The sequence below is a fragment of the Lupinus angustifolius genome, chromosome LG08, assembly GCF_001865875.1.
Source record: "Lupinus angustifolius cultivar Tanjil chromosome LG08, LupAngTanjil_v1.0, whole genome shotgun sequence".
In the NCBI taxonomy this organism is placed as follows: Eukaryota; Viridiplantae; Streptophyta; class Magnoliopsida; order Fabales; family Fabaceae; genus Lupinus; species Lupinus angustifolius.
In genome coordinates this window covers 13,340,822-13,368,804 of record NC_032016.1, presented here as the reverse complement: position 1 = coordinate 13,368,804, position 27,983 = coordinate 13,340,822, and the positions used below count along the sequence as shown (strand labels likewise).

Below are 27,983 nucleotides of genomic sequence, written 5' to 3'. Positions count from 1 at the left end.
AATTTGAATTTTATTTATTGAGTTATTTAAGAATCAAATATTTTTTATAATCACACTTTCAACAAATAAATGCTTATACAAACACATTTATAATTGTTAATATTCTATATATACACTCAAAAATCAATGTTAATATTGCATCTATATGAATAGGAAATATAATGTTTCAATACATGATTTATTGATATTATAAAGTATATGTATATTATATTTGCATTATGCATAAACAAAGAAACGACTCGTGCAAGTGCATGGGTACACTGCTAGTATAGGATATATAATTTAGTCTATTCATCAGCTCTTTCAATTCATATATAGATAGTAGACATATAAATATTTAAATAGAAAATCAAATTCATTTGTTGTGCAAAGGAGAATAAAATTGAAGATTTTAATAAGAGATAGACACGGAGACAAAAACTAATTTGCAGAGATTTTTCAAGGGAGAGTTAAAATGAAAATGAAGAGATAAGAAGATAAAAGTGAGATAAGATGAGAAGATAAATAGATTAATAACAATAAACAAATAAATACAATATTGTAACTTATAAGTGAATGTGTGGATATATATATACATGGAGATCGATTACATACCATAGTTTTTGAGGGTTTAGTCGTTGTTAAGGATGAAACCCTCGTAAATCAGACATTAAAGAAAATGATTATTGGAAGAATAAATCTATAAAATAATGAAATCAATCATAACACATCTACGAAATAAACAAATCAATTAAATAATAAACAACAAAATAAAAAAATTAAGAATATATATATACAAAATAAATAAAAAATTAATTAAAAGATCTAGAAAATAAGAACATATCTAAAAAATAAGAACATATCTAGAAATAAACAAATGAATGAAAAAATAAACAAAAAAAATCAATAAAAATGCACTTTAGATAACAAGTTTATTACAAAATAAGAACATATCTACAATGATGAAAATTGAGTAGCATGATGAAGATTGAGTAGCAGGATACAAAAATCATCATATTAGGTTTAACAGAAATGACTTTACATGTTTTTTGATGATGACAAAGTAAATTCGATGAATGAAACATTGAATTGTAGATATTAAAGATAAGAAGAGGAAAATATGAAAAGAAAGTGGGGAAAAAAGAAAATGGAGATATAAAAGGATAATGCAGAAAGAGAAGTAATTCAGATTTGAAACTTTAATATGAAGTGTAATTTCTTCATATAATGAAAAACAAATGGGATCATCAATTATTAGTATTAAAATATACAATGTATAAAAAAGAAAGATGCACTGTTGCAAGATACATATAATTAATATGAAAATGTTTTGGAGGAAAAAATTTGTTTGAGAGATTGACAAATGTCATAAGAGACCTTTTTTTTTATATGAGTAATATATCTATTCTAACACATTCATTAATTTGTTAGAGAATGAGCTTCTCTTGATTTAATAATTCTCCTCACATGAAACTTAGTCAACAAAAATATACAAATTTATTCTACAAGATAATAGATTTTTTCTAATGTTTATATTTCTGAGTTTTAGTTAAATTATAAAATCAATCTTCTTTTTAAACCTACATAATCATCCCTAAATATATGTATACATTACACCGACGACTCCTGTATGAGAGATAAGTGTAATTTTTTAAACAAAAAATTGTGACAAATATAATTAAGTTAAAAAAAATAGGATATATTGTGAAGACAAATTTATATACTATAAGATTCAATGTCTATTCATTATTTTGGTTAATTAAAATATAGCATAAGAGTGATTTAAACACTTTCTTAAAATTATTATTACAGTTTGTAATGAACCAAAAATATTGAATAGATTTTGAATCTTTTCTATTTGAACTTTTATTCACAATATTCCATATTTTGTATGAGTTAATTACATTCATTACCATTTTTTTATTTAAGAAATTACATTTATCTCTTCTATATGAGTAGTCAATATAATATGTGTATATAATAATTATGGTGGTTTGTGTAAGTTTAAAAAAGAGATGGATGATTTGCATAATTTCATTAAAATTTAAGGGGCTTCAATCTAATTTACTCTAGAAATATGATGATAATTACTTCTTTATTAGGGTCATGGAGGATAAACTTTAAGGTGTAGTTAACATCAATCGTGCTTGGAATGTTCACTACTTGTATGGTGCTGAATCTGTTCAGGAATTTAGTATAATATTGTTATAAGAAAGTAGAAAAATAAAGTTGGTGGTAATTGTCAGTAGAGTTGGAAACGAGCCGAACCGAGTCGAACCAGAGCTCAGCTCGATAATGATTGGTTCGGCTCGAAACTCGACTTGAGTTCGATACGAGTTATTATTTTAGCTCGAGTTCGGCTCGGTTAAATTTTGTGAACTGTTCAGTTCAGTTTGAATAGTTCATTCGGACAACTCAAATAATTAATTAAATTTTGAAAAAATACTTCAAAAAAGTTATATATGTATAAATATAATCTTGTTTATATATAATAATATATATATATATATATATATATATATATATATATATATATATATATATATATATATATATATATATATATATATATATATATATATATATATATCGAGCCAGCTCAGGAATCAAATGAGTCGAACTATATCCAACTCAAGTTCGGCTCGTTTATTTAACAAGCTCAATTTCTAGCTCAAGTTTAGCTCATTTGGTTCATGAACCAAGTTTATGAAGCTAAATAACGAATCAAGTTTCAAACGAATACCGAGTTGGTTCGGTTCATTGTCAGCTCTACTTGTCAGCCATGAAGAGATAAGTACATCTTGTCTTATACATATGAAACTTCTCTTGTCAATTGAAAATAAATGTATCTTCACCTTTTCCTCCTAGTTTATATTTTCATTGTTTAATTTGAGATTTTTTTATATTTCAATTTCTAAGTATGCCAAATTATTGGGTCATTATTAATAAGGTGTTGGTCTATTGGAGTAATGCACTGTTAGATCCCAAAAAATAAAATAAAAATTAAATGCTCAATTCCTGAAAATAATACTTGTTTGGAGAGGCAATCACGTATCCGTAAAGAATTAGTTCCTTACCAATAAAGTGAGTGAATATTTAATAGTATCAAAAACATTATTGGGGCTTTACAAAAGATAGATGTAGCAACACCAAGTATTGGGCCTAATGAGCCACATAAAATGCAGGCACAATATCAACAAAACATACATTGTTAGCATGAACATTTGTAAGTTCATTTAATTTGATACTTGGATTTTTGCTATAGTGTTATTAAGTTTTTTTGGTTTCCCAGTCGTACCCGTACTGAAGATAATCATGTTCGAGTCGGGAACATCCACAGATATGTGAGGCTAACTCTAACATATATCACTTGAATTAAAATGAGACACATAAAAGATATATGAGGTTAAAATGATATAAGTATTGGAATTATTTCACACTAATGATATAAGATTACCATAAAAGTTCAACATTCTCATTTTCTCATTTATAATGATGAGAGTCCAACATTCATTCTCATCTAAAACATACTATAAATATGTATCATATAATCTAGTGTGTTATTATTTATATTAATAACATTGAACGTTTTGTTACAAAAAAACGCCGTTGCCGGGGATCGAACCCGGGTCACCCGCGTGACAGGCGGGAATACTTACCACTATACTACAACGACATTGTTAAAATAAATTCGTGATCTATATAGATATTCCTTTTGGTTATTGCTTGGACATGTTTTTATTTTGTTTTATTATACTTAAAAGCTTTTTGCACGTTTAAACATAAACTTTAGAATATTTTCCATAAAAAATTTGCTACATTGTCATAGTAAAAACAAACAAAAAAATTATACCATATATGTACACTACAGCCTTAACGTGTAGTAACCAAATTAAAATATGTCTCTTCATCCGTATTTTTATTGTTTTTTAAGGATATTAAAATTAAAATATTTAATAATGTCATAAATACTTTAGTTGAATATAGTTGTACTGCAAAAAAAATTACTATCAATATACATGTTAACAAAAATCTGCCCTAGGTAACAAATTTTTGCTTTTGGCAAATAAAATAAGAAAATATTTATATACAAGCATAAAGATTTATATAAAATTAGTATATCATTCATATTTTATTTGTATTATTTTTTTAAAAATCAATAAAGATTGAAAATAAATAATAAATAATATAAAGACCATATAAAAAACTCTTACACTATCTTTTTATTAACATAAAAATAACGCTTGAGTATGTTTTTATTCATCATTTTTAGAGTATCAAACTATGAACTAACAATATATATGAGTTTTAAATATTGTAAATTCATTCTAGATTATTTATTTTTAATTATTAAAAATAATTTAAATAAATAATGAATAAATATATAAAAAAAAATTAGATTTTGAGTGTATAAATAAATATTAAGAAAAGGTGGAAAGTTGGAATCGTCGTGGCAATATTGTACTCCACTTTATGTGTTATTTTTAACACCACATTCATTTTTTTTGAAGATAAGGCAACAAAGGAGGGAACCAAAAACAAGAATGAAAGCATATTTCAATATTCCCATTTTCCCCTTCAAACACTAACATTTTTCAGAGTTTCGAAACGGCGCTTATTGACTTGTTCTGTTAATGGTTATGGCAACTATTCTCTCTGACCATGTTTGTGTTAGAACAGTTCATCACATTTCTTCTTCTTCTTCTTTCTACTCAAAATCTCACCATTCTTTACTCAGAAATAAACCACTTTGTAATATGCTTTTATATTCATTATCATCAAGAATTAGAGCTTCTCAATCATTGCCCAACAATAAGGAGGTCTATAAACAAGTGGGTATGTTTCCAAATTATGTTTTTTTTTATGTGTTTCTGTGTAAGTGCATGTTCAAACCTGGTTTACTTTTATATTGCGGTTATGTTGTGTTTATTATAATTAGTGGAAACTATGGTTGATGTGACTGTAACTGTGTCCGTGTCCATGAAGTTACGGGTTTAAGTCGTGGAAACAGTTTTGGATGTTAAACTTGGTTCAATTAATTGTCACTCATAACGAACCAAACAACAATAACCAAGCCTTACTACCTTAGTCCCTCTATGGGGGATTGATTACATAAATCGATCGACGTCATAATACTCTATCTATTAAGACTCAGTTGTTGTTGTTGTTATAAATCATGTTCATTGACAAAACACTGAGCTGCACACAAACAGTTTTATACATTGCTAGACACATAAGAGTCAAGAGTAAATAAATAGGAATACATGATCGTGGTATCGCTACTAGAAGGTAGATATTAATAGGCTGGGAGCTGAATAAAAGAGAAGGTGGAAGAAGAGAGATCATAGGGCGGTTACTATGTTAATGGGATGCAGGAATTATTTGGCAGTTGATGGAGGGAATAAATAGGGAAGTGGGTAGGAAGGGTAAAAGATTAGGACCAAATAAATAAGGGTGGAAATTACTTGTTACCAAATAATCTTGCTAATTGTGTCCCTTTCCCCCGATCTAAATTTGATGCAACTGTGGTGGTTTTAATCACATAAGTATTCACTTTTGTATTTCTTCGCTTCCTCTTTCTGAATTGGATGGTCTGAACAAGCCCCTAGACCAAAATATAAGTTGGTTGAAGCCTCTTCTTCAAATCTAATGATCTAGAGTGAAATCAGTGTCAAATAATGATTCTAGGCAGTCTAACATATTTTATCACTTATAACCTGTAGATCTCTGCTGCATTTTTATATTTATTTTGTTAATAATCATAATAACAGTCATGTAAATATGCTCAGGTTTATTTTCTATAAGAAGGAAAGTTGAAGATGCGGTTCATCGTGCTGAGATGTTTGCATCAACAGCCTTGGAAATGGAAGAAGCAAGTAGGACTAAACAGGAAGAAATGGTGCGTGATTTCGATCTGTGGGATGATCCAGCTAAGTCCAATGACATTCTTGTCAAGTTAGCAAATAGTGCCAAACTGGTTGATTCTCTTAAGGACTTAAGATACAAGGTGATGTTCTATTCCAATCAGTTTAACCAGAACTTTGCAAAAAATTATTCATGTTCTCTTCTATATGAAATTTGATTGTTGTGATTATTGTTTTGGTACCAAACCTAATGGTTATTTGGACTCCGGTAGTGGTCCACTAATTAAAAATAAAACGAAATGTAGTAATTGCATTGAAGAAAGAAGCATAAGAATACTTCTATCTTTGTCAAAGATAATTATAAATAAACTTATCTAGTTAGATAGCATCCTATAAAGCTCACGAATGGCCCTGAAATTATAAATAAACTTTAAATGTGAAGTTGAGCCTTCTGGCTGCCTTTGGTTCATTACACCACACTTCCTAAAAGTGATCATTGATGAACAATATAGGCTTGGCCAGTGTTTTAAGTTGCACTCCACAACCACAATTGCGGCTGCAATATTGAGGTTTTTGAAGTCTCCGTAACAACATTGTGAATGCATTGCTGCATTTTCCCAAAATCGGGGTAAATGCAATTGCGACTGCAACCGCAATTTAAAACACCAGGCTTGCCATAAAAAATTGCTTGTTCTGTAGAAGGTAACCCAGAGTTTTGCTACCAGATGAAAGTTATAACGTATTTGAGCCCATGTCTCAAGAAGTACCTTTCTGTAACCACTAAAGTATAATGAATGTCACTCGGTTTGTTTTGAATTACGTTTGTCTTTCACCGTATTTGGAAAGAAAGTGATTCATTGTTATATGTCCTGCAGGTAGAGGAAGCAAAGCTGATCCAGCAGTTGGCGGAGAGAAATGCTATTGATTACGGGCTTTATAAACAAGCATATGACGCATCTTTGGATGCAGGCAAGATTCAAGATCAGTATGAGATGTGTAAGCTTCTTAAGGGGCCATTTGATGTTGCAGGAGCTTGTTTGGTTATAAAAGCTGGATCTGGAGGCGTCTATTCCAAGGTTTGATAATGTAATGCTTGAACTTCATGATGATTTACCTTTGAACTTATAACCTGTGAATCTGATTGATATATTATGATAAGTTGTGTTACTATTTTTCAGTGAAAACTTAACCTTGATTACAATGCATTCTAAAATTGTTTATTAGTTTAATCGAGGAGTAAAATATCAAATTGGTGTTCCAAAGATACAACTGCCACCAACATGATCATCCAAAGAAAAGTGCCACCAAATAAGTCTCTGAAAGTTTAAAGATAACACCACATTGGTCCTTCTAGAGACATATTTGGTGGCACTTTTCTTTGGAGGAGCAAGTTGGTGACATTTTTATCTGTGAATGACCAATTTGACATTACTCTTTAATTCAGTATTGTGTTGAAGATTTATAGGATTAGGGTTAAGAAAGAAACAAAGAAGATAACTAACAAGCATATTTAGTAGTATTTTTGTTAGGATGAAGATGTGCTACAAAACACTATCCAAGTAGCCCTATTTATAGTAATAATTAGATAGAGTACTAACACCGCTAGTACCAGCCGAAACCCGGTAACATAAGACTAATAACCTAATAAGTAATAACCCTAATATTCTCCAGGGTATTGATTCACTGCCACAAATTTATAACTTAGATTAGATATCTTTGTTCTCCTCTAACAAAGAAGCTATTTTCATCGGAAACCGGGTGCCTTAGTGCTATACCAGTACCTGCCAATAAACTCTTTACTCATTTTGACAGTTATCATGTTCCACTTAATACAATCAGTTTCAATTGAGGAATGTGTTTTACTATAAAATAATGATATTTCAGGTTTAGTATGTATTAAAGTTTAAGTATTCTTTCTTGGGATTTTGCTCTGCCCTGAAGCAAGAATGAATCTGAACTTGTGGTTTATTATTAAGAATATACCAATTTTTATAGTGCTTACTCACGAAAAACCAGTGAGTTGTCGATCGTCATCTCTATTATTCAGTACTCAATGTTCGCAAACTATTTAAATGCTGTCATCTTTATCTTTGACCTACTTTTTCATTAATCCAGCTCTGGGCAGAAAAGCTATTAAACATGTATCTTAAATGGGCCAAAAAACATGGTTATGAAGGAAGGATTGTTGACAGGCGTCCGTACAAGAATGAAGGAATTACTTCGGCAACTATTGAGTTTGAATTTGAGTGTGCTTATGGCTATCTTTCAGGGGAAAAAGGAGTTCACAATCTGATAAGAGGTTCTCAGAATGAATCTTCTTCTCTCAAGGTGCAAAGAAATTTTTTCATTCTACATAATAGTAAATTGGTTTTCTTTGCTAGAGCATTGTATTATTCTATATTGAATATTATTATAGGAAAATATTGTTGTGAAGAAAAGTCTTCCGATTCCTTATTATTGTGATATTAGGTGATTCACTTTATTATTAGAAAATTTGCTCCTATTATTATTTGGTTTCAGATTATCAATTAGGAGATTTTGTACCGGTTTATGTATTTCCTTAATTAGGTCATTCTTAACCTATAAATTGTGTTGCAGTTTATTCAAGCAGTAAGATCATTATTCTTCTCCTTTCAAGTTTATCTTGTTTATCAATTCCGATTCCATCATATAATATCCTTAAGTCATCAATGTTTTTAGGTTTTTGAACAATGTATTGAAATTTGATAATTTAGTTTGCTAAAATCAATTTTTGCAGGCTTGCTTGGCAACTGTAGATGTTATTCCTATGTTCCTCGACAGTGCTCGTGATCAAGAAATCAATTCCGAGGATTTGATTATATCATCCTCCTTGATTTTTGGAGAACAGAAGAGACAAACTGAGCTTACAGTTTGCATTCAGCATGTACCTACTGGAATAAGTGTTCAATCCTCTGGTATGCATGTTTCTCCTAACATGTTTACCCTTTTTTCCTTTTCTAGTTTCTTTAGTTCTTTCCATCCCAATCCTATATTCAAGATCTTGTGCCAAAGGGTGAATACATCATTTACTTTTTTCCTCACTCCCCTTACAAAAATTGAAAATAGGACAATGTAATATGACATTTCTTTAACTATTAGTGAAAACTTATCAACTGAAAATAAAAAAACAGAAAACAAACTGAACCCCCCCGAAATAACTATCTAGCTTGTTTCTTTTTACATTTTCAAATGTATGTCAAGTACCAACAAGAAGTTGGTCTAGTGGTGTAAGGTCCTGCTAAATCCAAGACCAAACGGTCAAGGTTTCGATTCCTATGAGCGACACTTGTTGGGAGGGGCAGCCACGAGCCCCGTAAGGGATTAGTTTTTTACCCTTGGTAGTATAAAAAAATGCATGCCAAGAGTGTTCCAAATTGTGGACCGCATCACGTGATGTGGCCGCAATATTATAGTTGCGGTGTGACATCAAATCACAATAATGTGGCCGCAACGTGCTGCAATACAACCACATTGGACCACATCAGATCACATCGATATCAAAAATATTTTTTACTTGCAAAATAATTCACGCTGCAATGACCGCAATTGCGGTAACTACAATCGCGACCGCAATTTAAAACACTATGCCAAGCATAAAAATGGGCATTTTTTTTCTGAATTTCATTTGTTTTTATGTTATCTTTGTGCAGGTGAGAGAAGCCATTTTGCAAATAAGACAAAAGCATTGAATAGATTAAATGCCAAACTTCTAGTTATAGCAAAGGAACAAGGGGTTGCAAGTATAAGTAGTATAAGAAAGGATAGCATTGTAAATTTGTTGCAAGAAGAAACTAGGAGGTATATCTCTCATCCATCATACAAGTTAGTACATGATGTAAAGACAGGCATTGAGGTGCCAGAACTAAATTCTGTTTTGGATGGGAATATTGAACCCCTTATTGCTGCTCATATTAATACCAGAGTCGCGCAGTGAGGTCTGAATTTATGTTCCTTTGCCATCTTGTTTTTTATTGTAATTATTTAGCATGTAGGCCATGAATTTTTGTCTTTCTCAATCCTGCGATTTTCGGGATTTACTTCAATTCATTGGTGAAGTAGAAATGAAAAAACAAGTTGAGTATCGGTTCATCCAACTTGACCTGTATGGCTGTATTGACAGATTTGTTGATGAGTTGAATGTCAGCATCATTATATTTTTCCCAATGTTTTGTTAATGGACATGTTTTTGTGATAGAATAGTATGGTTTCTTTCGATCCACGTAGTTGACCCCACCTAGTGGAAGTAAAGCTTAATTGTTTTTTATTTTTCTTGGGTTTATGGTCATAGAAAGTTATTGAGAAAGTTAGTCAATGAATCAGAAAAGTGAGCCTAATGCTGCAACTATGAGATATGCTAATGACCTTCTAGGTGTATGTAATACCACAAGAAGTTACTTTAAGCTTTAGTAACACCTGAGTATGAAGGAGTTTATTTGAAATATGAACAATTGTTTTAGAAGGTAGCTTGTGTGCAAACAGTGTTCATTTCGATACTCCGGCGTAGTTTTTAGATACCTTCTGATAATGTTCTTCAACTTGAAAAAATTCAAGGATGTGAGCATGGAGCTTCCCTTTGAATTGTCTATACATTGCACAACTTTTAAACAATCTGCTTATATCTTCTGAGTGCAGTCTTCTGATGCATTCTGAAGCAATCTTCTGATGTAAGATCTGCTGTTGTAATTCTTCGACTTTAGAAGGGTTCTTTCTATCATTCTGATATGCACCTATTGAAGTATCAACTTTCTAATGAATATCCTTTCTATGGATCAATCTTCTGATGTGTTGATGCAAACTCATATTTGATCTTGCACATAGATCTGATTATTGTAGTAGTTCTATAATGATCAGAAAGACTTGAAATTTGACTTACATAGTGTGTTGCTAAAACTAAGTTCAAGAGGGCAAGGAAGTAGGGACATGGCACGGAACATCGGTACGAGTTATACGACATGACTCAACCACAAAAAATATAAGTTTGATAAAGATTATAGTTAAGAGTGTCCAAACAGATATGTCTGACATAAATGATGAGTATTATGAAGTGGTCGTGCTTTCTTAGAAGATGGTTTTAACACAACAAAATTGAACATCCAGTCTGCATATAATGAAGACATGGAGTTACAAAACTTCATCAAATGTAAGTGTTTGGAATAAAACAATTATGTGCCTTATGCAAAATTTCATCAAGCCTTAGAACACTTTTAAAGATACTCCCCTCAAAGATGTTAGTCATTTGTATTAACATTCAAAAGTTGCTCCATGGTAGAAAAAAGGAGGGAAAAATATGTAATGTAGTGTAACCATGTGTTGATTTGAAAAATGATGGATTTTATGTTCATTTGAGATTATGCACAATTTGGAAATGGATGCTTTTATCTTATTATAGTTATTTGATTTATGACTTTTGTACTCTTACCAAAAAGTGAAACTAATAACGCTAACATTAGGAGTTACTATTAAGGTACATTACATTTAATGAAATGGAAGGTTATGAGAGATAAAGAGATTTATGAAAGAGTTAAATGATTTAATAAAATGGATGGTATTATGAGGAGATTGGAGTATTAATCAGACCCATCCTTTTGCAAATTTTGGTATCAAACTCTTTCATCTTTAACCTTCTTTATCGATTTTCACATATGTGATCACTCGCTACTACTAACCCATTATTACCATAATTCCTCTTTAGCTACTACCACCTTCATCTACTTTGACCTCAAATCCGATCCGATGAGAAAAAAATGTACATTTGGTTAGGCTATTTGAATGTACAATGAAAAGTAAAAAAAAAAATGCATTCAAAAAGAAAATTGAAATTTGAATAAGCTATTTGAATGTACACCGAAAAGTATTTAAAAACAACACAAAATAGAAAGGCTTAGAGATTAGGACTGCAATGGATCATGGTGACATGTAATGATCCCTAAATCAAAGTAATTTGGCTTTAGTTATCTCTTTGTGTGTATATGTTTGAGTCCTACTATCCCAATTTGATAAGATAAGAAGTATGTTGAAAAGTGAGAATGTGTTGAATTCCATTTTGGTAAGGAATGTAGTAAAAGATCAAAATTCAACCCCAATCACTTTTAATAGTTTTAAGTTATGTGCTTAATTACGGTTAACAAAATTAAATTGAGTAAAAGCTTGTAGTGAACTACATTTTTGCTTAACATCTAACGACCAAGAATGACATCAATAAATAGACATTTTAACTTGTGAACTTCAAATTAGTTCACATGAGTTAGAATTGATGTGTGAAATTATAAAATATTAATTTATTGTTTTATATGTATTTCTTAGTTTAATTAGGATTTTTAATTTAGTTTCTATTATGTGATTGGGGAGGAAATAATCAAGGTTAAAAGAGGAAATGGTTTGGTATTTTATGTTATTGGTATTTTGCAATTTATATTGGGATAGTTTAGTTTCACTTTAATAATATATTTATATTTACTATTATTTATAAATGTTTTACTTTATTATTTATGAATGCTTTACTTTATTACCATGTTGAAATAGAGCATATACATGTGTTTAATAATACCAACAAATTAGTCAATAAAGTTATTTGTAGGTGTTTAATAATAAAACTTATTTCAATAAGCCAACAACTTATAAGCTCCTATTTAATAAAGTATTTGATAGAGGAGACGATTGGACTCCATGTAAAATAAATAATTAAAGGCTTCCATAATATCATAAAAACATGTTATTAAGATCAAAATGTGTATCAAAATTCCACAATTAACGGAAATATGTTAAGAACTATCCAAAAAAAGTTAGCATAGAAGAATATATCCATGCCTAAGCAAATTACTATTCAGTAGCTTCATCACAGATTTTATTGATTAACTTCCACAAGACATGCTTCTGGCAACCTAAAACTTAAACAAAACATTGCCTGCAGGTAAATAAAAACAAGACCCATAAGTATATAGTTCTTCATGCCCCACAAATCAGCTTAATCATAAAAAGTCTAGAGAAGAAAATTTAGAGTGAATACCCACTTTATTCCACAAAAAAATTCTGTGTACCAATTTGGTCATCGAAAAAGTAAAAGTTCAAACTAGTACTAAAAATTGCGAATGTGAGTCAAAACAGTCTCTATTAGTGGTCATAAAAATTGCTAAAAAGGACCAAGTTGACCCACATTTGATATTTTTGGGGACCATTTTGAGTTTTTCAAATTTTCAAGGACAAAATTGGTACACATAAAAATTTTAAAGGATCAAAGTGGGTATTTGCTTGAAAATTTAGAAGTGTTGCTGTGTTGCTGATACCTTGTTTGGAGCCACATCCCTAACCTTATGAAATATTGATTCTTGTATATGAGCATTTAAAAGGGACTCTGCACTCTGCAACATGAAGTTAAATTAACTATTTGAACAAAAATGGCTAAAATAAATCCTGAAAATCTTCCAAAACTACTAGTGGTCAAGGAAGATACATATGTGATTTGATCAGTGTTCAAATGCCCACTAGTTTACGAATCATAACCGCCGAAGATTTTAAATGCGACAAATAAGGGAATTCATTCATATTCTATCCTGAACATCAGAATTGAAAACATTAAACAGCATTAGTAGAGTGAACTCACGGATATTATAGACTCTGGAGTTTCAGTTGCCCTGATGAAGCAGTAGCAATGGATCCATGGTAGAGGTCCTTTCCAGTATTTCTTCTGGATTAATCCGCTGAGTGCATCTGGCAGGGCATATCTATAGTTAAATATCTGTCCAAACTCGACAATCTTAAACAAAAATGAAAAAACACTTGAAGAATGAAATAATGTTCTAGTACAATAACATGCAGTTATTCAACTGGATTAGAGCACACAACAACAATCAAATCTTAATTCCACTATGTAGGGTCAGCTACATGAATCGAACAACGCTATAATATTCTATCATAGTAAAACACAAATGAATTTTGATCATGATGACTGGTTCATAAAAAGCACTATACTGAAGCCAGATAGCCAAGTTTACATCCTTCACAAAGATTAAAAAAAACTATTACAAAGACTGATTACAGAAATTAGAGAAAATACAACTCACATTAAAAGCTAACGCAATGTAGATTCTATGTGGGGAGGGAAATTGGCTGAACTTTTTAATACACTACCACATACTGGACACGTTAAAAAAATCCTAATACAACAATAACAACCAACATTCATGTTCAAACCATGGCTATCTAAGGCATTTATTTCTAATCATATATTGTCTACTGTGTCCACTCATCCCACGCAATATTCTTATCTCTGCTACATGGACTTGTTGACAGTTTATTGTCCAACATTCAATCTCATGTAATAGATAAGTTATTGTAGAAATAAATAAATTATTTTTTAGGGATAAGAGTTACATCAAAATGATCAAATGACATTCATACCTAGAAATTGAATAGCAGATGCAGGCAGGTTCATTATTACATGGTCAATATGTTCCCAAGTTTTTGTGTCAGATATCTGAGAACCTTTCTTTCTTTTGTTCGACCTTCCTTTTGCCCCACCAGATTCAACGATGCCAGTGTCATGGACATTTCCATTCTCTGTCAAATAAAAACAATCATAAGTTTTAGTTTTGGCCTTTCAGATTAATTGAGACAATGTGGTAATCATTTTTATTTACAGGAAGAAAGGAGACTAAACATTTCACATTTCTTTAGACTTGACTGAAATGGCATAAATATTTGACATGCTAGAAGATCAAATAAATGTGGCACCCAATAGCAGCCTTATGTGGTAAAGTAGTTCCTAGAATACCTTCATGACAACTACTAAAAGATCTTTTAACAGCAATTACAGATGTAGCAGCATTGGTCGTTGAACTTTGAAGATTCTCCATACTACTGTTAATGCTGTGTCCTAGGTCAGCTGCATTCAATCAAAACATTCAGATTAAGTAATATATTTTCAAATCACACTCACAGAAACTTGCAGCTATCTACAACAAAGATATTACCAGTTAGCTTCTCATTTTCTGAATTCAAATCAACATGATTTTGTATCTCGCATGTTTCACAAGTCTCCAAGATGGGAACATTAGATTCTAATTTAATCTCAGGATTTGGCACTTCCATCATCTGGGAGATGAATTTTCTAGCATCCATGTTGTATGTGAAAACGTGATCATTGACCTTGTTGATTTTGGCATTAACCTTTAGATATTTAATGCTATCTGGGTTCAAGTCATTTGCATAAACTATACACCCCTTCTGTGCTGCAGGTATTGCAAAAGGACCTATACCTGCAAACATGTCACAAATGGTCTCCCCAGGTTTGAACTGAGAAACCAACCTACTGTGTTCATGCTCCAATCTTGAATTCCAGTAAACCAAACTGAAATCAAGCTTAAAAGTGACACCATATTGCTTCACTTCTGTAATCATATCATGTTCTCCTGCTAAAACTTCAAATTCGGGCACACGAAATTCATTTGTAATAGTTCCAACTTTATTGACAACAGTTTTGATTCTTGGATAATTTTTCTGCACAAATAGTGAAGACATACAATTAGTAGAGGAAAATGAATAAGACAGTATGCTTAACTTAACTGTATAAAAATTGATTCTGTAAATGAACCTTTGAACAGACATTTGATATTCTATGTAACAATGGACATGCTACTCAAACATCAATACAGTCAGACACTGACATAAACTCTATGCAGAGTTAATCCACTTTCTTGAACCAAACATGAGACAAACATCAGAAGAAAAGGAAACAATACTAAATCAGGTAGCATCAAAGGAATTGTATTTCAAAAAAAATTGCCATACATTTTGTTTCGTATGTGTAATACATTTTATATATTAAGACAAAGGGGGTGGTTTAGTGCACAAGGCTCCCACCAAGTGGGGTTTGGGGATGGTAGATGTTTAATGGCTTACCCCCGCAAGCAGATGTGCTTTTCCAACATTTAAACCTGTGACCTCCAAGTCACAAAGAAGCAACCTTACCATCGTGCCGAGACTGACCAACCCTTTTAATATTGTAAGACAAATCAAGAAGAAAAAAACAAGCATTCCAGAACTGGGGTGAAAAGATGAAAATTTCTTCATGCATCAATCATTACATTTATATGCCCTGATAGAAAACAGAGTAATACTGATTATTCCAAAATCATTGAGGTGGACAGGATTCAGTGAAGACAGCAATCTAATATTTGTATCCAACAATTAAGTGTGAGTGTGTGGCAGGTGTGCAACTAGTAGCAATAAATAGACAAAGAAACTAAAAAACAAGTTAAAACTAAGCATTGATAGATCCTCCAAACATATCTACCTGACAATCCTTCTAATACTTAATGAAGTAAATTTTATATGAAAGACAAATTCTCCATTATCTTGGGAATATAAAATGCATTGAAGTTTCCTCTTTAATAGGAGGATATAGATTTATCCTAAAACTAAAGCTGGATATAGCCATATACATACATCATAAATAACTTTCGCAATAACATCTTTGTAAGGAAGTAATTCATCATGTAGGTTCAAATGGGCAATGTGACCTGCAAATGTAGTTTGAATGTTAGTTTACCATTAGCAACTGACAACCAATTTACTATTGGCCCTGGAGGAACCAATACTAGCAAAACTAGTAAACAATGCTCATTATATTAATCTCAAAGCAACCATAACATATTGGAAATTTTGATAATTTTTTTTCGAAAAGATGATAGAAACCAGATGAGTAAAGCAATACAAGTTAGATATCATACAAAATAAAGTAACTACTTAACTATTGTTTCAAAAGAGGAAGGCACGTCTACTCCAGGAGGCAGTATCTGCTTCAGCACGTGATCTACAAACAAATTAATTTGTCCAACAGTTTTAAACATTCATAGGATGAGAAACAAATGAATCATTACAAATTTATATATAAACAGACAACTATCAACAAGTGATCCTGAGAAAAGATCTGATGATTCTCGTTGGATGTTGCTCTAGTGCCAGGTAAAGATTTTTATTATTCAAACACTAGTTGCATGAAATAGATAGTTTGCAAATCAAAACCCACAGTCAAAGGGTAACCTCTGCAGTATGCTTCAAATGAAAAGTGTACTCACCTGCACTCCAATATGAATATCCTAGTGTCAATGAATAGGGTACAACTTCAAACTCGCACAAACCCTTTAGCTCATCAAGCTTTTTCTCTGGAATATCAGATAAATCTGCTTCACATTGAAATTAAGATAGAAATTAGAATATTACATGAAAATATGAATAGTACACAAGAGGACAAGAAAGTCAGCACAAGAGTCTCCAGAGGATATTAAGGGCTAATCAGATAACTTGAACCAAAAATCTAAAGTAAAGATGGGTACAACAGCAGCCAAGTCTTAGTCTCACTAGATGGAGTCGGCTACATGGACCAAAGTTAAATGGCGCTTAATTGTTTCGCCTACGATTTTTCTTGGCCTTCCTATACCTCTAGAAATTCGGCTAAAATCTATTTGATCTACTCTCCTTATTGGGGCCTCAAATGGTTTCCTCTACACATGCCCAAACCATCTAAAGCGTGATTATACCGTCTTTTTTACAATAGGATCTACTCAACTTTCTCCCTAATGCATTCATTTCTAATCCTATTTTGTCTGGTGCGTCAACTCGTCCAAAGCAACATTCTCATTTCTACTACATTGAGTTTATTTTATTGTTGACATTTTACCGCTCAACATTCAGTCCATATAAGATTGTTAGTCTTATAGCTGTGAGGTACAATTTTCCCTTCAAGTTACACCTTTCTATTACATATGACATATGATGCACTCCATCTATCCTGCTTGAATCCTATAGTTTACATATCTCTTGATTAAAAGTATAGAAAGGTAGACAAATAAAAATATAAGGAAATGTAAATGATGGAATAACAACACTTCTAATGGGACATGGATTTAATGTAATAGTGTTCAGAGCAGATGTTTTGGCACATGTACTTGTTTGCATAAAACTAACACCAACATGAGATTTCAATCATTCCATGTGAAAATTAACCTTGCAGGTAAGCATGATCACCAAAAGAAACAATATCTAAAACAAGACAATACAAACAGTAAATCATTCAATTCATAAAAGTGTATTACCAGAAAACCACATAGTTACCACCACAGAAGAAACTCTAGCATATTAGGATACTACAATGCCTGATAACCTAATTTCTTAAGATCTGGGCCAATTGATATATCCACTAAGAGACATATATGCATGATGACAAGGTGCAAAATCATTTTACAGATTTGTAATTGCATACTTGGTTTAATAAAGGTATAAAAATATTCAGACATCTTTCCATATTTTTCAACTTCAATTAATATATTTGATTATGTTTTGTCAATAAACATTATGATAGAGCATTTATGATGTCATTCGATCTATATAGCCGACTCCACCTACTAGAGATAAGTCTTGGTTGTTGTTGTAATTGATATATTCGATTTCAATAACAATAACAAGGTAAAAATAAATTCATTTCCTCCCCTTCATTTCCCTTTAATAACCACCTGGCAAACATACCTCAATATATTTGGTTTTTAAAGGAAGAATGAAAAGTGAAGGCATGAGTCACACAAGTGTATTTCATGTCTGAAGTCCCAAACAAACTCTCACAAACAAACCCTTATGGTCGATTTGTGAGTTAAGTTTTAGGGATAGAAATGAAATTCACTTAGTCATTTAAATGTAAATATTCAAGGAATATCTGAAAGAGTAGCGATTTTATAAACATAGTAATAATTCATACCCTGACTCTTAACTTTGTCAGACAGCACAAGGTAACGGTTTTTCTGGCACAATGGATCTTCAACCACAGGTTTTACTCGGGGCTTATCGAACAAGTAACTGCATAATTAAATTGTTATTAGTATTATTATTATGAATCTGAAATTAAGAGATAAAAGATAAAAATCATCGTACCCGTTGAGAATTCGAGTGGCAAGTTTGCATAATTTGCAAGGAATTCGAAGTGCCCACAAATTCAATTTTTGCTCAAACTTTGTTTCGTCCAACATTGCCTCCGGATTCTTAGAAGAACACAGGTAGAGCTTCGAGATTAGCGGTGGTGCAAGATAATGAATGCAACCACCACAGAGTAAGGGTTTTACGCTGCTTCTATATAATGGCGCCGTTAGAATAGAGCCACGGGTTTTACTTAGCGGTGGTTTGAACGGCGGCTTATGGTTGTGAAGGAAACGGCGGTGACAGGGGTTGAAGGATAGAGATCCTTTCTAACTCTTGTCGCTGTTAGAATGAGATAAAAATGAATTTTAAAATTGGGAGAGGGGTAAATAAGAATGTAAAAAAAAATAAATAAGAATTTATATTGAGTTTTATACATTATCACTTATATCTAATCATTATTAATTATTCAAAAAATGTATCCAGATATATGGTGGATAATATAATGATGATATAGAAATATTTACATTAACAATGTGTATATATTACACTAAAAAATAAAATAGAAATGATGATCGAAAATAAATTCATTAATTAAAATGAGTGTGGAAAAATAAATTCATTTAATTAAAATGAGTATCTAAGTCATCCCATCAATCTTATAATGCATACTCTTAATCTAGTTAATAAAAAAGAGAAAAAAATGTTATTGGCACTAATTTTATAAACATGATAATATTTATTATTTATGTTTAATTATTATTTATTTTTTAAAGAAAATATGATGTATTGAATGTATATAAATTTTCAATTAATAATGCATAAATATTATACTTAATAAACAAATGTTTGTTAGGGTTCCCAAAACTCCATAGTAAAACTCTTTGGAAGAAGAGGATTTGACAAATCAAAGCACAAAGAAAGTAAAAAATGTAGATTTGATGAATCAAAAATTACTTCCTAGAATTAAAGTGATAGGACAAACGCTCAACCTAGAGTATGAAAGTCTACATCAAATATGTTTCAGCTGTGAAAATATGACTATTTTAGTGAAACTTGTATGAATATGTCTCCCACTAGTACGAGCATGATGAAGGAATCCTAATAGATAGAGAATGTGAAAATTGTTGTAGTTGAGAAGGTTGATGTCAACAATGTGAAGAAACAACTAAACATTGTCAACTAGTTAGTTATCTAAGTGAAAATTTAGGAGATGATTCCGGAAATTTTATAGTTGGCTATCAATCATTTTGAGACTAAAAGTGGGGTTGAGTCATATATGAGATGTTCAATGGAAACATAAGATCCATTAGTTTCTTTCAACAATTTATGGGAGTCCTCAATCCTCATATAGCTCATGAGTGTGTTATTGGTGATTTTAATGTGATTGCATGTGATCATGAAATAGTGGGCAGTTCGAGTCGCAACGGAAAAAATATTTTTCTAATTTCGCTTCTCTTCTCAATGAGTGTGAATTTGTTCTAACGGTAGCTTACAACAATTCTAAATGACACGAAATAATACTTAATGACTGAGTCATGAGCAGATCGCTCTCTTTAAGACGTTTCGTGGCACTGCCCAAAATGTGCAAGCAGACTATCAACCACACCATCCCCGGGATAAAATAGCCCAGATCTCTATTATCGAATTCTTACTGCACTCTAAGAATCGGTCTCTAATACACCCACCACAATATGGCTACCAGTGCCAATTCTCGAAATTATCTACAATATGACTACCCGTGTCAATTCTCTTATCAAAATACTGACTACTAGTATCAGTTCTCGAAATGTCCACAATATGGCTACCTGTGCCAATTCTTTTCCCTTAATACTGACTCCTAATGTCAGTTCTCGAAATGCTCAGAATATGACTACTTGTGTCAATTCTTATCCCACAATACTGACTACCAGTGTCAGTTCTCGAAATTTTCACAATATGGTTGTTTGTGTCATTTCTTAGTGCCACGGAAAGAAAAGGGGAGATGTTTGCCGGAAATGCATCGGCGGAAAATACGAGGGAGAAAGAAAAAGTTGAATGAAAGTGCATTCAACTTGGGGCAAATTATAATGAGGGGAGAAGACCTCTATTTATAACTTTGGATTTTTTCCAAATTTCTAGTCTCTCCAATGTGGGACTTGTGAGTTGTTTTCTTTCAAAACTCTTCTATATGGAACTTGGAAGTTTTTTAGATTTCACACCTACAACCAAGTTCCAACAGAAATAGTGGACATGGATTTCATTGGTTCTCCCTATACTTGGAGATTAGGACAATTGCAAGAAAGATTTGATAGAGAAGAACCAGAACCCTCTCCATTACTGGAGAGAGAAGTTCTTTTTTTTCTTTTTTTTCAATGGTAAAATTGTGATTTCATTGTATATAAAATGAGCATAAATGTCACACTATGTTGTTTTTTTATTTTATTTTTTCAATTATTTGTCTCTACATTACTGGATGCATTGCAGTGAAATATCTTAATTTCGAGAAGTTCCTTAACACACTAAAAAGTAAAAATCTAAATTTTTAAGTTGATTGTCAAACATAAGAACATATCAATAATTGAAAAGAGGAACACAACTTCAATCATATATTTGTAGCATTATTATTAAGTTTTGGAAATAAACAAATTAGACAAAAAAATTATTACATTAAATAGATATTACTTTTGTGTCCATCACTTCATCATTTACGTACATCTCCCAAAAACCCATTATAAAATTTCAAAATAGAAACAAATTAATTTTAAATAAAACATAGTAAACTAGAATACTAGTATCATCTCCATTATTGAAGAGATAAGTTTTTTTTTCTTTTTTTAGTGACAAAATTGTAGTTTCCTTTTCAAGGGCATAATTGTCACATCACGTTATTTTTTCTTTTATTTTTTCAACTACTTGTCTCTCCATTACTTGATGCATTGTAGAGAACAATCCTAATTTGGAGAAGTTCCTTAATACTCTTAAAAGTAAAAATCTGGACTTTTAAATTGATTGTCAAACAGAAGGACATGTCAATAATTGAAAAGATGAATACAACATCAACCATATATTTCTAGCATCATTATTATGCTTTAGAAATAAAAAAATTAGACAAAAAATTATTACATTAAATAAATATTACTTATGTTTCCATCACTTCATCATTCAACTATTCTTCCTAGAAAATCATTGTCAAATTTAAAAGTATAAACAAATCAACTTTAATCGAAATATAGCAAATCCAAAATCAAACTCAAGAAGTCAAGAATGTATTGCAGCTAAAGATCCTAACTTGGAGAAGTTATTTCACACTCGAAAAATTAAAAATCTAAACTATTAAGTTGATTGGTAGATAGAAAAACATATCAACAATGAAAAGAAGAACACAACTTCCACTATATATTTGTAGAATCGTTATTAAGATTTAAAAATAAATAAATTATACAAAATTAATAACGAAATAAGAGCAATGAAGCTTTGCATTAGACGAAATCAAATAACCATAATATGAAAATAAAAAAATTTGAAACTTCCAAACAATATAGAAGAAATCGATAACAAAAAATGAGAAAATGGATTACCATGAAATCCGATGATGAAAACTGGTTCAAAATTGAAACCCTAGTCCGTTGAAAAAAAATACATATTTTGGATCAAATCTAGAACTACTTTAGCATATGTGAATGAACACCAATGACAGTTGTGAGAAACCAAATCTACTATCTTAATAAGAATTGCTTGGGCTGGTATTTTTACAATTATAGACATCTTACATTATTGACACTTAGATTATAAAGGGGCATATTTGTATTTACTTCACCTTTGTTTTGTTGTAGTGAAATTAACTTTTGGTGCAGGAAAAGTAATGTTTGTAACAGAGCATTTAATGATTGCTGGGATAATTTTTCATTTCATATAGTAGTTTTAATAATATTGTATGTTAATTGATATGCTTTGTCCTACATAACATTGGTAAACCCAATGAAATGATGTTGGTACAGATAAACCCAATGAAATGATGAATGTGCAGCAGATACAAATTATATAAATAAATATTAAGAGTCTAAAGTACTGTTCAGACTTAGAGGCTAAAGTAAGTTAAAAACTTTCCTATCAAGTTTCTCCAAAACCACAAGTTTTTGCTGATATATTTATATAATTAAATGACTTTTCTGTTGGCTTTCGATGATAATATATTTTCTGCTACAAACATAATAACACCTCTCTTTCTAAGACATTGTGAAAGTTTAGGTTTTCAAATAGAATCACAGTTTATCATGGTCACTATGATCTATGCTTCTTAACTTCCTCATGTAACAATACAAAACACCCTCTCATCATCTCCTTCTATACTTTTCTTCTTCTTCTCTTTTCTATTTACACATAATCCTATTTAAACTTACTTAAACCATCTCCCTTTTTTCTTCTCTGTTTACCATTTACATTACAAAAACCCTCTTCTTCTTTTTTTATAAGTTGATGTTATTCAGTTAAACTTAAAAACATTTTTTCTTTTATGTTTACAAGTATTAAGTTCAACAAAAGATTTTTCTTTTCTTTTCTGAAAACATTTTTTTATTTTCTCTTGCCTTTTATGTTTTGAAGTAGTAGTTACAGTTAAAGAACCACATTGACTTCTGTATTTAACTACTATATTTGTATTTACAGGCGAAGAACCATTATCAGTTGTCAAAAGAAAATCAAAGTCATTTGATATTATAAGATTCAAGTATTGTTACTAACTCTATACATCTTTGCTCAGTTTTTGGTATTACAAAAAATGGTCCAAGTGAAAACTCTTATTTGTTACCATTTCTCATTATTTTTTCTTAAAGATCATGGTTTATTATTTTAAATGTTCGACCTTTTCACTTTGTGTGTATTCCGACTTTACATTTTTTATGCTTTTTGTAAAAGTTAGGTCTTTACAATTTTGTTAAAGTCATAGCCTTTGTCTATGTACCCGTTACTACTTGCAGTTCACTAGCAATGAATTTTTTTGAATGTGTTCAGTTTGATTTTGCTGAAAAACACTTAAAGGCGTAGCCTTTACTATGGATCTATTTATTTTTTCCTTAAGACCATGTTTAGTAACTTAATATTATTTTCTTAAGACCATTTCCAGATTTCTTCGTTTCATACCATTAAATTAGATAATGCATTACTAATGTAAAATGATAATGCATTACTAATGTAAAATGATATTCCTTTTATACCATTAAATTAGAGTTGTTTAATGGGCTGTAATATTTATGAAGTTGACTTTGTTTTCAATTTTCTCATGGTGACTTTGTTTTCAATTTTTCATCTTACATTTGTTGTGCAATTCTGTAATTGTATTTAAAGTATACTATTTCTTTAATGCTTCATGTAGCAGGCTTCTTAAGATCGACATGTTTTTAGAAAATGTCTCTTTAATCTGAATATAACTATTTACCTATGGTGTTGGGATAATATTTACGAAGTGAAGTGTATATACACTGTACCTATGGTATAAAAATGTGTTGAAAAATGTGTTGAAAGTCATATGATGGATAAAGTTGAGTCTTATGCAGAGAGTCATGTCTTCAAAAATAACAAGGTCTTTATAATTAGTGGTAGTTTACTTCTTAGTTCATCTCTAAAGAAAATGTCCTTAACATTTACAATGTTAATACAATACCCTACTTGAAGGTGCCTTCACCTTTTCATACTTACTCTTTACCTATGTTGATGTGTTATTTCAATATGTTCTTTTTTCTGATAAATGATAATGTCAATATCACGCCCGTTTGATATGATAAAAGATTTGAATGATTCAAAACACCTATGGAAGATTGCTGTTAGGATTACAAAAATTTGGTACGTGCAATTACCACCCAAAGCAGGACATCTGGAAATGATATTGATGGATGCTAAGGTAATAATATATCATATGTTTAGAAATTCATTTATTAAGAAACTAATATCCAATTTTTGTTACGAATTTAGGGAGACAAGATCCAAGTATCTGTAAGAAAGGATGAGTTTATTGAATGGAGAGAACATTTGAAGGAAAGAAACACCTATGTGATGCACAATTTCAATGTGATGCACAATGATCTCCAATTTAAGGCTTGTGATCATGCCTACCGAATGCAATTCACTGCTGGTACCACCTTAAAGGAGAGAGATTTTCCTGATATTCCTCAATATGAGTATGATTTTAAAACATTTGGTGATATACTTGCTGGAAACTTTCAAATTGATGTGTTAATAGGTAAGTTATTTACCATATATATTGTTATATTCAATTATTATTTTTAGTTGCATGATTATAACATTATTTTATATGATTGACTTAGAGATCATTGGAGTTCTTGATAAGCTGATTTTCACCCAGACACAAGCAAACTTGAAGAAGGTTATTTTCAATCTTAAAGATTTTAAGTGAGTGAACTGTGATTTTGTTTTATGCTTAATCTCTGTCTGTAATTACTTTATTTATTTGACACAATTTTTGCATCTTCCATTTTAATCAGTGGCGATATTATCACATGTACTCTCTGGGAAGCCCATGCCATGAAATTCTTTAACTACTACAACAACCAAACACTTAGTTAACCAATGATTATTCTCTTAACTCATGCTAGAGTTAAGGAAGGACAAGGGAATTGTTATATTTTAAGCAATACTTATTCTTATTGTTGCATTATAAATTTGTAATTTTTGTTGTTTATATTGTTAGGTAAGTACCCACCCAGTCTAAGCAATTCATGGTGTGGGTCAAAAGTATTGATTGATGAGGAAATTCCAGATATTCACAAGTACAAGGATATGTACGTTGTTTTTTAAAATAAAAGATAATTTTATTTCTTTTAAAAAAATATGTTTGACATTGATTCCAAGTAAAATTGCTACTCATTAAAGGTTTTTATTTTTGTAGTTTTTCAACTATCAGTCTGTCATGTGACACATTGAGCCAAGGTAACAGCCAATTGTCACAATATTCTAACTTATCTGATGATGATCGATTTTTGTATAAAGCTGAGGTCAAGACTATCTCTGCAATTGCGTCCCTAAACTCAGTTGAGGTAAATATATGCTATATTACCCATTTTCTTATGCGTAATATCCTCATCAAAATTTTAAATTGTGTAGGAAATTACTTGTGTTACTATTGGAACAACTGCAATGTTTATTATTGGGAAACAAGGATGGTACTATGATGGATATATGAAATGTTCTAAGAAGTCTGAGGTTAAGGATGGTCCTTTCACCTGCAAGTGCGGAACTTATAATCAGAGGTCTACCCCAAGGTAAAACTGTTTCAGTATATAGGTTTAATATTGAAATTGTGATTTTGTCAACATGTCAGTCCCTTATGGTTTAATTTATTTTTTAGGTACAAACTGGATATTAAGGTTATTCACCAAAATGGCAGCGGAAGATTTACCTTTTGGGATCGCCAATGTGCTGACATCATTGGAATTCCTGCATCCGAGCTCCGAAACCAGATGCTCGTTGTATGTATTTTTACATATATGCATTTATATATATCCATCTCACGAAAAATTAAAAAACTGCCCAAATACCTATATACTTTATTAATGGTTCTTTAATTTTTAGGAAGGGGAAGATGATCCAAAGGCATTCCCACTCATTCTTGACACACTCCTCGCAAGGACAATGGCTCTTAGAGTAAAAGTGCAACCATCCTACAATCAATCCTCTGTGATAAGACTATCTGAAAATCCAATTCTGATCAAGACTATAGTTGATCAATTTGGAATATTAGAGGTACATTCATTCAATTAATGCATTAGTTTATTTATAAATAAATTTAGTGTACATATTTTTGGATTGACATTAATGGATTTTTTTACATGTTATTAACCAGGGTACAACGTCGTCTGAGGAAGTCAAAGGAAAATGTGATGTCATTGAAATCATTCAATATGAATCCGTGAGTGCAATCAATTATTTTTTATAATGTTTGAGATGCAAAGGTAATTCCACTAATAGGTGTGATACATTGACATTTTTTCCACTTGCATGGGCAGTCTGTGTCTGTTACTGCTGATCATGATCCAGACAACCTTCAAGTTGTAACTCCAGCCAAGAGGATGTCTAATGACTTAAACTTGGACCTGCTACAAAGCCCCCTCTATAAATCCACTCAATTGTCATCCTCCAAGGTGACAAAGCAGATCAAGACTGAATGACTAAATTCAAATATGAAAAATTATGTACAACCTTTTTGAGGACTAGCTTTTTGAGAACTACAACCTTTTGATGCATCATAGTAGGATGTATAACCTTTTCGAGAAGTACCTTATGATGCATCACAGTAAGATGTATATTTTGTGACATCCAACCTTACCGCCCACAAACTTGCTATGAACTACCTTATTATGTTAGTATGCACTCCTACTAGAATTTTATAACACCCAAGTTGTTAATTATAAGTACCATATATGTTACCTCACATAATTAAGCAATATAAAAAACCTCTTTGCCACATGTAGGTAGTTACTAACAACACATCATTGACTAATCACCTCTTAAGAAATTTCGTCCGTGATTTTATACCTTCAACAAAACACATTTAAATAACATATTTGACTAACATCATTACTTACATGAACACTTTGTTATACACACTTTACATATATGATTTTAGATAGTATTGAGATCAGACATATTTTCTATCTATAATAATATATTTCTATAAAGATTATATATCACTAAACAATTTATTTTGGATAAATAATCATGATGTTTACCAAATGAATTAAGACTAATATTAATTTGTATTTAAAAGGCGATGAATGTTACTTAACTCACCATATTTTGTGTATCTATATTATATATATACTTGATGAATATTTGTTTGAACAAATAGTCAGCCACAAGTAAAGAAAATGACAGCCTATTACAAAAAAAATGGAATTGTATAGATATGGAAGCTATAGTATCTATTATAGAATAGATTGCTTAACTTTATAAATTTTCCTATTAAACTATCTCTAAATCCACTTCAATTATTGTTTCAATTTCAACTTATAATAAGAACAACTTATTAGTAGTTTTAATAATTTTTCAAGCACATAATATTGCAGGTTTATTGATATGTTTTGTCCTACATAACATTGGTAACCCAATGAAATGATGAATATTCAGCAGGTGTAGATCCTACTTTCACTCTAAATAAAAGTGTACTGTTCAGACTTAGAGGCTAAAGTAAGTTAAAAACTTTACCATCAAGTTTCTCCAAAA

The 27,983-nt window shown here is 31.0% G+C and overlaps 2 protein-coding genes, 1 non-coding gene and 1 pseudogene across 3 annotated transcripts; 2 read left to right on the top strand and 2 right to left on the bottom strand.

Annotated features, from left to right (window-relative positions):
• On the bottom strand, positions 3,584-3,655 carry TRNAD-GUC. Its single transcript has one exon. It is a non-coding gene; the product is annotated as a tRNA-Asp (tRNA).
• On the top strand, positions 4,512-9,954 carry LOC109353341 (peptide chain release factor PrfB3, chloroplastic). The gene is made up of 6 exons (XM_019595575.1): positions 4,512-4,815; positions 5,769-5,986; positions 6,719-6,919; positions 7,959-8,171; positions 8,602-8,779; positions 9,515-9,954. The coding sequence occupies exons 1-6, from the start codon at positions 4,614-4,616 to the stop codon at positions 9,796-9,798; spliced, it is 1,296 nt and encodes a 431-aa protein (XP_019451120.1). The 5' UTR covers positions 4,512-4,613; the 3' UTR covers positions 9,799-9,954.
• Positions 12,534-19,057, bottom strand: LOC109353293 (tRNA (guanine(37)-N1)-methyltransferase 2-like). Its single transcript, XM_019595510.1, has 12 exons — positions 19,022-19,057; positions 18,786-18,906; positions 18,613-18,710; positions 16,940-17,044; positions 16,612-16,674; positions 16,308-16,381; positions 14,834-15,359; positions 14,635-14,745; positions 14,262-14,420; positions 13,465-13,571; positions 13,148-13,222; positions 12,534-12,768 (listed from the first exon to the last, which is right to left on the bottom strand). Coding segments are annotated over exons 1-12 (1,500 nt in total). The 5' UTR covers positions 19,023-19,057; the 3' UTR covers positions 12,534-12,708.
• Positions 24,499-26,929, top strand: LOC109353912 (annotated as a pseudogene).

Excerpts from the sequence above, each read along its gene's own strand:
- LOC109353341 (XM_019595575.1), top strand. The coding sequence starts at position 4,614 with ATGGTTATGGCAACTATTCTCTCTGACCATGTTTGTGTTAGAACAGTT. Across the intron at positions 4,816-5,768 it reads GGAGGTCTATAAACAAGTGG|GTTTATTTTCTATAAGAAGG; the intron begins GTATGTTTCCAA and ends AAATATGCTCAG. Across the intron at positions 5,987-6,718 it reads TTAAGGACTTAAGATACAAG|GTAGAGGAAGCAAAGCTGAT; the intron begins GTGATGTTCTAT and ends TATGTCCTGCAG.
- LOC109353293 (XM_019595510.1), bottom strand. Across the intron at positions 18,711-18,785 it reads GCCACTCGAATTCTCAACGG|TTACTTGTTCGATAAGCCCC; the intron begins GTACGATGATTT and ends TTAATTATGCAG. Across the intron at positions 17,045-18,612 it reads TGACAAAGTTAAGAGTCAGG|ATTTATCTGATATTCCAGAG; the intron begins GTATGAATTATT and ends AATGTGAAGCAG.